General features: G+C 46.1%; 1 protein-coding gene across 2 annotated transcripts; it reads right to left on the reverse strand.

The window, feature by feature from the left end:
* Positions 1 to 5,919: 5,919 nt before the first annotated feature.
* On the reverse strand, positions 5,920 to 10,389 carry LOC124707674. Of its 2 annotated transcripts, none has more exons than XM_047239337.1 (2): positions 10,269 to 10,389; positions 5,920 to 8,090 (listed from the first exon to the last, which is right to left on the reverse strand). In XM_047239337.1, the coding sequence occupies exon 2, from the start codon at positions 7,906 to 7,908 to the stop codon at positions 6,226 to 6,228; it is 1,683 nt and encodes a 560-aa protein (XP_047095293.1). In that variant the 5' UTR covers positions 7,909 to 8,090; positions 10,269 to 10,389; the 3' UTR covers positions 5,920 to 6,225. The 2 variants fall into 2 exon arrangements, with proteins under 2 accessions (XP_047095293.1, XP_047095294.1); XM_047239338.1 differs by lacking the exon at positions 10,269 to 10,389 and adding an exon at positions 9,921 to 9,941.
* Between the last annotated feature and the right edge of the window lie 474 nt (positions 10,390 to 10,863).

The following is a 10,863-nucleotide window of genomic DNA, read 5'->3' on the forward strand; positions in this document are numbered from 1 at the left end:
CTCTACCCAAAATAAGGTTTTAGCAAAGATCACGGTGAAGTTTATAGCGCTTGACTTGATGATCTACTTCAATTCCAGCAAGTCAAGTGAAACTTCGATTCATCGTGGTAAGTTTTATTTGAAGCGCGAAAATTCCCCGAATTTTCTATGCATGAATGCAATGCACACTTTGGTGTTCTCTCATTTTATTGTCTCTAAACCTGGGATATTACAATGTTTCCGTGTCATGCTCTAGGTATTCCAATGTTCTACATTACGACCACCAATGCGGAGCCTAAAGTTTTATGTAATCAATAATCCAATCTTGCTTAGCGATATGAATTTATCTTATTAAGTGAGCGTGTATGTGTGGGTGTGTAGGTGCATGAATGCATGCGTGGTGGTGTTAGTGTGCGAGTGTGTCTATCTCCTGGTCGATTTTTATTAAAAACGATTTGATAATTAGTAAAGCGCTTCATAGTCAAGAAATATATTGGTTGGGTAATATGGTGAGTAATTTTTGGCTCTTCCACTCTCTAGATGCTTAAATTCCTACCTCATGTTCTAGAACAGGCTTTTTTCCGTTTTGAATAACTTGGCCGGTTCAATTGATATGATTCACAAACATGCTATATTCGGTGTTATGCCCGCATTGTGTTCTCAAGAAGTAAAAGTCACAATGGCCTGTTATTCTATCGAAGGAATGTTGGCATATGTGGAGCTATAGTGACAGTGATTGACCTCTTCTTTGATTGCTCAGTTACTGGAGACTAATAAATCTAGAAGTAGCCTTGCAGAGCTCACAACTTACCCTCTGAATTTACCCAGTCATGTTTACGGCTTTATATGTCGTAATTTACAAGGCAGATGTTCATCTTTTTTTGCCCGGCTGGACGTCCATGTCGACTCGGGCTATTGCTCCGGTGTCCCCCCCTCTCTAAACGTTGTTCTATTTAGACGGCTAGGATCTGCTGATACCCCTTCGTGGGTTGACTTAACATGTGTGTTTGGTTCATGGGTAAACATGTACGGGATGGGATGGGATAAAATATGTTTAATTAACGATTAATAGAAAAATATAAATATACCATTAACACACCGGTTAATATGTAATTAACGGGTCCTTTTCCCTTTGTGGTGGAGGCCGGACCTAGCGGGCGGCCGCCTACCCGTGCCTAGCAAGGTCACTACCCGCACATACTTAGCGAGGCCGTTTCTTCGACTAGGTGTGGCGCAGACGTAGTAAGCTCGTTGCTCGCCACGCCATGGAGGCCGCCGCCACCGAGCTAGGGAGCCACGTTGAAAATCAAGCCCGCCGCTTACCGCGCCCTGGAGGCCGCCGATGTCGAACAGGGGAGCCACGCGGAAAAGCAAGCCCACCGCTCGCCGTGACATGGTGGCCGCCGCTGAGCTGGGGAGCCACACATACGACGGTGGCAGGTGTCGGAGTCGCGTCGACGGCCATGGATTCTCAGGCAGCTAGTGAGATTAGTCATGAAATTCACGGATCATATGGTTCAGCCTTTCTCAGAAATATTCAACTTTTGGGATGGGATCATCCATATTTTCTGGTTACGAACCAAACGCACGTTTACCACCTGAACGTCGTTCGCCAAGGGGGGGACACCGGAGCACAGCCCGTCGACTCGTGACAAATGTATCCAAGATTCACAGATGAAGTAGGTACATACGCGTGATCGACCTGGTAAGGAGAGGCGTTCATTAATTATTAACGTTGGCATGTTGGCATTTTTTGATAAAGAGCATTTCATTACTTAAAATATATAAGCATTACACCCAGCCTCTGCATAGCTAAGATGCACTCAGCCGTTCGAGTATCAAGTTTAAATAAATAAAAATAAAAGATGGATAAAAATGAGCCAAACTAGACTATGCTTCGTTGGCTTCAATCCGCCTAATATGCAGCTACCCATGTTGGAAAATAAACTCCTTGACAGTGTTCTTCAACTGTATAGACACCTCCATAAAGAGATCTCGATCCTCCAAACGCTGGAGTGGCGACCATGAACGGAGCAAAGCTGAACATCGGTAAATGACCGGCAAAGTTTGAATGTTTCATCTCTATCACTCCGTGTGTACCCTTGCTGGAGCACGGTGCTTCTACGATGTGTACTTCCTATCAGGTCACGGTGCATCTACGAGACCTCTTGGACGACTTGTCAGAAGACCGTTGGAACTAAAAACTTTCTGGGAAACTGCCTCCTGTGGGGAAACATAAACGTGCTGGCTGTTCTGCACGTTCTCTCTTCGTAGAAGCAATGATATGGAAGGAAGGATATGAGATGTCCTCACGTCAAAAATGGTGATTGTTGTGTACTTTCTGTGGACACGTCGAGATGGAGTCCAACCATTCAAGAAGCTAATGCAACTTTAGATGTCCTCTCACAGGTGGAATTGTGCAATATTACAAGGGAGTGTAACAGAGTAGCTCACGATGTGGTTAATCAAGCACTACGAAAAAAATTAGTGCATTGTGTGGTTATTGGAGTTTTGTGTTGGGATTGAATAAACCAAGAAAAGGGGGGGGTTAACCCCAATTTACTGATTGGAGGCACCATTTTTTTTCTTGTTTCGGTTTATGTTCCCAACCGCCATACATATATAAGTGATAGTCCTGATCTTTTCATGGTTAACTACAGGTAAACCATGAAAAACACAACAGCCAATCCTAAAAGTGCGCTAAGGGGATCATAAGGTCGTCACCACCGTAGGCCAGGACAATGGCATTGTCTCCGGTCACCACTACATCACCGATCTTGTCACCTACTACCTCCGATTCAAGTAATAAGGCGTCCTCGTTTTATGTGCTTTTTGTTTGACCAAGAATTACTTCAAATATATAAAGATTATTTGTATGAAATTAGCATCATTAGAAAATGCTTTTCAATACGAATCCAATAATACTAATTACATATAATATAATCAAGATTGTGTTGCTCAATTTTTATGGTCAAAGTTCGTCTTGGAATATGTGTGCACCTTATTCCTTGGGACGGAGGTAGTATATATCTTCCCCGACCAAGTCTTCATCGTTAGAACCCCACGGCTACATATGAGAACTGCACTCTAGTGGCTCTACAAACTAGCAGTTGGTTTCAATGTTTTTGCGTCAATGATGTGTTCTAATGCTCTAGGTTATGATCATTAATGCAAAGGCTAAAATTTTATACCATCATTGTCTTCATCATGCTTAGCGATCTAAATGAAGAATAATCCTACATCATGGCCTCATGTGTGTGTGGATAAGTACTGGATGCGGTTGTTTCCCTTAGCAAATCACAATGCACCAGTGCTAACCAAGTCAGCCCGTAAGCCTTGTCCCTAAACAAATTGCCTGGAAAACTACACACTAGAGGTTCTGACTCCGCTCTACCCACCCGGGCTAGCTTTCTTCACTAACTTCTTATTGCAATAACCCATTCCCGGCCAGATACTTTAAAAAGAAAGAGTAGTAGTTTCCAGATCGAAGAAAAATCAACCAAAACTTAACCCTCCTGAATAAATATAGCATTACTCCTGAATGAAGCTTATCAAGTGAGTGTCTATGTGTGAGTGTGTACGTAGGTGTGTGTGTGAATGCATGTGTGAGTGTGTCCATATCGTGATCGATGCCGATTTTATAATTAGTAAAGCACTTCCTTCTCAACAAAATATACTGGTATACTACTAATTATGCAATCGTTGTTTATTCATCTGAGATGCTTAGATTTCTACCTCGTGTTCTAGAACAGTCCATTTTGTTTCGAATCACTGACCGGTTCATAGGTAGTACTATATGATTCACAAATATGCTATCCAGTATCCGGTATCATGCCCGACTTGTGTTCTCTGCGACGGTAGTAGAAGTCGCAATGGCCGGGGTTATTCTACAGACGGAATGTTGGCATATGTGGAGCTATAGGGACAGTCGGATCGATTGACCTCTTCTTTGATCGCTCAGTTACTGTAATCTAGAGGTAGTCTCTGCCTTAGAGCTCACAAGTTGCTCTCTGAATTTGCCCGGTCATGGTAACTTACAGTGTCCAGTTGTTCACGTTTTACCCGGCCCGACGTGTCCGTGTCGACCCATGACAAATGTATCCAAGATGCATAGGCACTGAAGTAGGTGCAAAACGTTTTCTTTCAAAAGAACTGCATGTTGTTATGGACAGCGGACAGGATTGAATGTTTCGTCCCCGTCACTCGGTGTGTACCCTTGCTGGCGCGCGGTGTATCAGCTCACGGTGCATCTTGATCTACGACGACGGGTCAGAAACCAACAACTTGGATGTGTAAAGGCAGTCAGTGTGCCCCTCGACCACCGTCGGAACACCATCGGAACTAAAAACTTTCTGGGAAACTGCCTCCGGAGGGGAAACAGAAACGTGCAGGCTGTTCCGCACGTTCTCTCTTCAGAGATGAAGATGAGTTGTTCTCACGTCAAGATGGTTGAATCGATCGAGAAGTTGAAGGCGAGGCGAGACAAGAACCGGTCCCGATGGATGGACACCATCTTCCGTCCGCTATGCTAGCGATCTTTAATTCGGTGCATGTTGGGGTGTGGCTTTCTTTGACTCGGCCGGCAGGGTCGATCTGGGAGATGTGTCGAGTTTCTCAACGCTAGATGATGGAGTGAAACGGATTGACGTGCTGAAGATGTCAAACAAATGGTACGTGGCGTGTCACGGGATGAAGATTTTGATGCTGAATCCCGAAGCGAAACGAAATGGTCGTCCGATTCACAGGTTCCTAATTGGTGAACATGATATAGGTTTTTCTTTTCTTTTGGGACAAGGAGGTTGGAAGTTGAAACCCAGATTCTCCATCAAAATGGGCACACAATACTTTTATTATACTACTTATTTACAAAACCTGACAAAACGAATACATGTCGATGCACCCAAAGCCTCTTTTTGGCGATCAAAATCGCTACAACTACAAGATTGATGATGAGCTCCATGGTTAGGTCCATGTGCCTAGACCTCACACATAGTATTGAAGGTCTCACCAAGCTGCTCAATTGCAAGCCAGGAGCATAAACCGGTCCAGCAAAGCCTCAGCGGGCTTTACAAAATCTGACAAAACAAATACATGTCGGCGCACCAAAGCCTCCGTCTTGGCAATCAAAATCGCGACAACTACAAGATTAATGTTGGGCTCTATGGTCAGGTCCATGTGCCTAGACCTGCATAAACCGGTCTAGCAAAGCCACACCAGGCACTATATGCGCACGCTCCAGAAGCAAGCGCCACCATCTTCCGCGACCCATCTTAAGGAAGGATCAATATATTGACCTTTCCGAGAACCAACCTGAGGTTGGGTGGTTAGGAGGATGGTTGTACCCCCAGCCCACCAGAGTTCAAACCCTAGGTTTGACATCTGTGTGTCTCATAAAGGCGAAATATTCATTCAGTAGAAGACGATGTTCCCGTCGACAGCGAGGCGTCTGTGGTGAGCGTCTACGTTTGCACTGTGTTTCTCAAAAAAAAATTGACCTTTCCAGACCCGGATCCCGCCATGACGCCAAACAGTACCACCACCCTATGTACGTCCATCATCATGCTTTCGCCGCCGAGACCCTATGTCGATGTAGGGCGAAGCCAACTGAAGCGAACACAACGCCGAGACCCCTCCGTAGCCGACCAAGACCTCCGGGAGCAATCCATCGTGGTCAGCCGGAGCAGGAGCACTAGCCGTGCGCGATGCCATCACCACCGTCCGCCACGCAGGCTTGGCACGAGAGTGTACTCTAACGGCAGCAGGATGTGAGTGGTGTGTATGGAGGGGGGGGGGGGGGGGGTGTGGAGGCGATCTAGGGTTCGCCGTCACCACCTACTAGAGACGACGCAGGGGCGCATTTCTGTTCTGTCCTAGAAGACGAAATAGGTTAATGAACATTTGTTTGAGCACAACAGAACAACCTGGTAAGAAACTAGGAAGTTAGACAACAAAGTAACTGTTACTATTGCAAGTGCTGAAAGAGACTGATGGCAGCGTCACATCCAGTTGTTAGCCATCAACAGATCAACTCTCCAGCCAAATACTAAACATACATATACCACTGACGCCGTTTCACCTCAAAAGAGAAGTCTGCACTCCTGAAATCTAACAGAATACAGAACAGAGCAGAATTGGATACTTCTGTACATCTCTTGAGGAGGAGCGATTGCACACTGGAAAATCAGCCGCAAGATGAAAAAGCAGCACATGGTAGTTTTTTTTTCCTTTACAACAAATATACACATGCTATGATCCATCTCCACCTTCTCGGTGTAAAACAGATGGAGCAGGCGCCTGCATTGCCCTGTCGCCTGTTGTCGGTGAACCGCCAAGAGGGGTTGCGCCGGATGACCTCCGTGGAGCTGATGGACTCTCCATAATGAAAATTGACTGACTTGGTGTGCTACTCCTGTACGGCGAAGCAGGGGTTGACTTGAAAAGTGGCAAACCGTCTTCACGACGTAATGGTGACATCACACGCTGACTTTCCTCGGTTGCTTGTCCTCTGTATGACCTTTCCTCTGCAATATCATAATAATCAGCAGTTCTCACCTCCTGAGCTAGAGAACATGAACAACAGCACAGCCACTGGAAACAATCTGTGACATCAGGATTACGGCAGCAGAAGGTGTTCCCGGGGAGGTTAAATCTCTTCCTCATCTGTATTCTCCAAAAGCCACCATACAGTAGACCGAAAAAGCAAAGTGCAATTCCAGTGAGCCCGAGTGCTTCTCGCAGGGTTTCATTGTTAATATTGATAGCTGCCATATTGAAGATGAAGAAGGGAGCTGCGCAAAACAGCAGAAATGTTGCAATATGGACATACATGTTGCCGAACCCAAGCCTCTGCACATTCCACCCGAAAACGCAACAACTGCAGAAAATCGACAAGTATGCAAGTGTTATACCATCCCAGAAATCTGCCAGTCCACCGACCCACTCAGGCCTACTCTCTACGAAACGGCGTTCTTCGCTCTGAAGAAAAGAATATCTCCTCTCAAGCGAGCTCCCTGAAGTTGCTGGCTTGGTGCCTTCAGTTGAGGTGACCACGGATTGTGCTTCTGGATCCGCTTCTCTCAGTTCTTCATCTGGATCATAATCCTTCCCAAGAGGACTGACAATATTATACACACTGGCGAATGCCGCAGCGCCAATTGCAACAGAAATAGTCACAGCGACACCGAGAGGAGGCCTTTCTGATCTGCGGTATCCTATGTTGAGACCACACAAGGCATATTGGCCAAAGCAGTTCAAATTAAGAAGGACTACCACCACCATCATGTGCATCCACTCATTAGGCTTATATGTCCCATTTTTGCAGTATACTTTCCTAAGCCTTAGAATGTCCTTTTGGTCCCATCGACATAAGAGCACAAAGTTATAGATCCGCATCGGGTGTTGATAAAGGCACATGAGTGTGAATAATGCATTCAATATTTGGTTGTTCACTTCAAACCAGGTATCTCTTAGTGGTTTGCTGGGCAAAGCGTGATTCAACATTCCAGTCATAACCATGAAGAGTATTGCACCAGATACAGCAACACAAGCAATCCAAGCAAAAAGGGCCATGTTCATAGGCTGCCTTATCCATTCCTTGCCCATTACCCACAGGTGGCCCCAGTTAATTTTCCTGATTAAATGGAAATGCTCGTGATTACCATGGTTATCAGAATGGATAGAACGTGAAAACTCATCCCGCGCAAGAGTGAGCTGTCGAAACTTGACTGAAGGGTTATGACCCAGCTTCCTTAAGTTGGGACCAGTAAAGCGGTTCACAAAGTTCAGAAACCCACTCCGCTCATTTCCCTGTCGTGAAACATCCTGAGTGGAAATACTATTGACGCCTGTGGCTTCAGGTTCACTTTCAGATGTTCTTGATTCTACTGCTTGAGTATCAGCTTTGAGGTTTCCATTACCATTAAGGGCCATTTTATTCAGTAAGAAGCCGTTTGATAGTACTCCGTATAAGCAATCTTGAACTTCTTCAAATCTTCTTTCACAAGATAAGGGCAACTACTTAACTTTCAGAGCTGAAGATCCATGTTCCACAGGAATTTTTGCTGTCTTGTATGATTTTGTATATGGAGGTACATATTATTGCTCACCCAGTTCTGCACAAACAAAAACAGGTCCAAAAGAAAATAAACAATCATCATTCACATTTAGGGGAAAAAAGCAAGTCCAAATTCGTAATTATTAATGCATGAACTAAAGAAAGTAATTTTTTTTTGGCAAAATATTGAAAATACAGGAGAAAGGGCAATTGACTAGAAAACATGTCATATAATATATAAAAACTTGTCCAAAACAACAAATATAAATGAGACTTGAGATAAACATAGAAGGCACATCTGACACCCATAACTGAAACAATAACAGAATGATCCCCGAAGTGCATTATTTATTTCTGTCAGATTTTATCCAGGTTAATGTGGTGGCACTAGTCTCCCTTATGATATCATCCAACTTTAGTCTTTCCGCTATTCTGGAAATAAAGTTTTGGTAACTTCTACACAAGCCTCTTAATCAACCAACTCTCCAGTCATTTGGTCTACTTATACAGTGAATCAAATGGGATAGAAGTGAAAACGTGTTCCTCCAGAGTAAGAGAGTTCAATGACCAAAAGCACAGCCATGTTGTATCATTTGAGGCGTTATCTATCAAGAGTAAGAGCCAAAAAATGAACACCTGAAACCTCCAAGAAATGGAAGCTGCTTTCCCAAGAGATTAGTGTGCTAGTACTAGTAGCAAGGATTACGAGCCGCTCGACTTGTCAGCCTGTCGCCGTCAACAACCTGGAACGACTAGTTGAAGTTGTCGATCTACAAGTTGTCTAGTCGACGACAAATCACGACTAGTCTCTGTTTTTGAGTCGAGCGACTAGTTCTGGGCTGGGACAAAAAGGCCTGCCCGTGAAACCCTACCCTCCAGATCGAAACTGCCCCCTCCCACCCAGCCGCCTTTCCTCTGGCGGCCCTTCCCCTTGCTCCGCCTCTCACATGGAAGCCGCTAGCTCGCCTATGCCATCACAGAAGTGGAGACCCTGCCCACTGGACGCAATTGTCACAGTATCAGGTTCTCTTCCTCCCCACTCCCCTATGCCATCAATATATTGTAGTATACTACTATTAGCAGCCTATTTACTTAGTAACTTTTAGTAGTTACAGCTCGACTAGTCTGTGAGTCGGTACCCCAGCGACAAGTTGCGACTCAGCGACTCATAATCCTCGACTAGTAGTGTAGAAGATGAGGCCCTAACAGCAAACACACATATAGCAAGCAGGCAAATACATCATCAAAATGGCTGCTAATACTATAGGTGAAGCAGCAGGAAGAACAAACCAGATACAAGCATTAATTGCTCTGCACAATACATCCTATAAACACAAACCAAATTGCTCTACTACTATTGAGGGTTTACAAGATGCATTAGGACAACCCCAATAGTTTGTATCTAGAATTCTAGAGGCACCAAGTAGCTGTGTGCATACTTCTCTCCCAGTAGCTGTTATGAATGTGTGATTTCTTTTTCGAGTTCCTATTTGTTAGATGAATCGCGGTCAATCCTGAGCACTACCTAACATCTTAATCGTGTGAAATACTTGTGGGCTTTCTGGTGGCGCTAGCACGGGAAAACCCTTTGCCAAGCATACGTTTGAGCAGCTATTGGTATATAAAATCCATACACATTTTACCTCTGGAAACCAAACAGAAAGTAAACCAATCTGCGTCTCAACTCGGCGCCTAACTTTACTAGAGCATCAGAAGGAGTAATACAACCAGACTGACACAGAAATACTTGTACTCCCCGTACCTGAAGACATGCCGGTTTCAGAATCGCCTCAACGTACTCCCGGAGTATCTCAGAATCGACTAAGTAAAGCATTGCAATACATGAGTGGAAAACGCAAGAATCTACTGTACTACTAGTTGTTTTTACCAAAATAGCGTGGTGATGCTCCCGGAGCACGCGAAGTGGGAGGCCAAATCCCCGAGAAGCCAAGCACGACAAGTTCCTCTACGAACCGACCAGTCGACCACGAGCGCGGTGAGCGGACGCGACCAGGCCGCTGGGTAGCTGCGCCGCGACGGCGCAGCGGCACGATTGGCGCGCTCGGGGTTGGCTTGTGGGGATGGGGTAGCGGCGGGGGAGTAGTATCTAGATTCTAGCCCCTCGCCTGGCTATGGATAAAGCGAAAGCCGTTGGAGCAGTAATCAAAGGAACGACGCGGTCGATTCGTCCAGATCTACCAGAACGGAGCGGGGAGGAGGGTGAAGGAGGGCTCACCTGGCGCGCAAGCAAAGAGCGAGATTCTTGGCTTCCTCCCGCCGCCGCCGCCGCCGCCGCGGTGTCGGCTGCCGTGGCTAGGCTGTGGGGCGAGCGAGACAGCGCGGAGCGGAAGGTTTGGTTCGCAGCCTCAGCTCAGCTGTTGTTGTTGTTGGGGGCCATGTGCGATGGAATGGAAGGCAGAGTCAGTCAACATGGCCGTTGACGCTGACGGCGACGGGGTTCCCCCAGCTCTCACCGTTACCGCTCGCCTCGATTTCATCCACGGCTTCACGCTACGAGTTCGGCCGCCACCCACCGTGACACGGCACGGCGACGGCGAGCGTCACGGCGACCGTCGACAGGGGTTGGCAACAGGCAGCCGCCGTGCGTGGCCTGGCTGCGCGTTCAACGCGTGCCGCCGGAACCTTCTACCGCTCAGCGACAGGACGCGTAGGTTCGTTTGCGCAAGATTTTTTTACTACTAGTTAGCTTGATTGATTAATTAGTCGCAGTGCATGCAGTACCACACGTCTGCAACCACCCCTTTCCCTCGCTCTCTACTTTACGGATTGCACTGCAAATGGCCAAATAATACCGTTGAACGTTGTGTTTG

The sequence above is a fragment of the Lolium rigidum genome, chromosome 4 (genome assembly GCF_022539505.1).
Source record: "Lolium rigidum isolate FL_2022 chromosome 4, APGP_CSIRO_Lrig_0.1, whole genome shotgun sequence".
In the NCBI taxonomy this organism is placed as follows: Eukaryota; Viridiplantae; Streptophyta; class Magnoliopsida; order Poales; family Poaceae; genus Lolium; species Lolium rigidum.

Excerpts from the sequence above, each read along its gene's own strand:
- LOC124707674 (XM_047239337.1), bottom strand. The coding sequence starts at position 7,908 with ATGGCCCTTAATGGTAATGGAAACCTCAAAGCTGATACTCAAGCAGTA.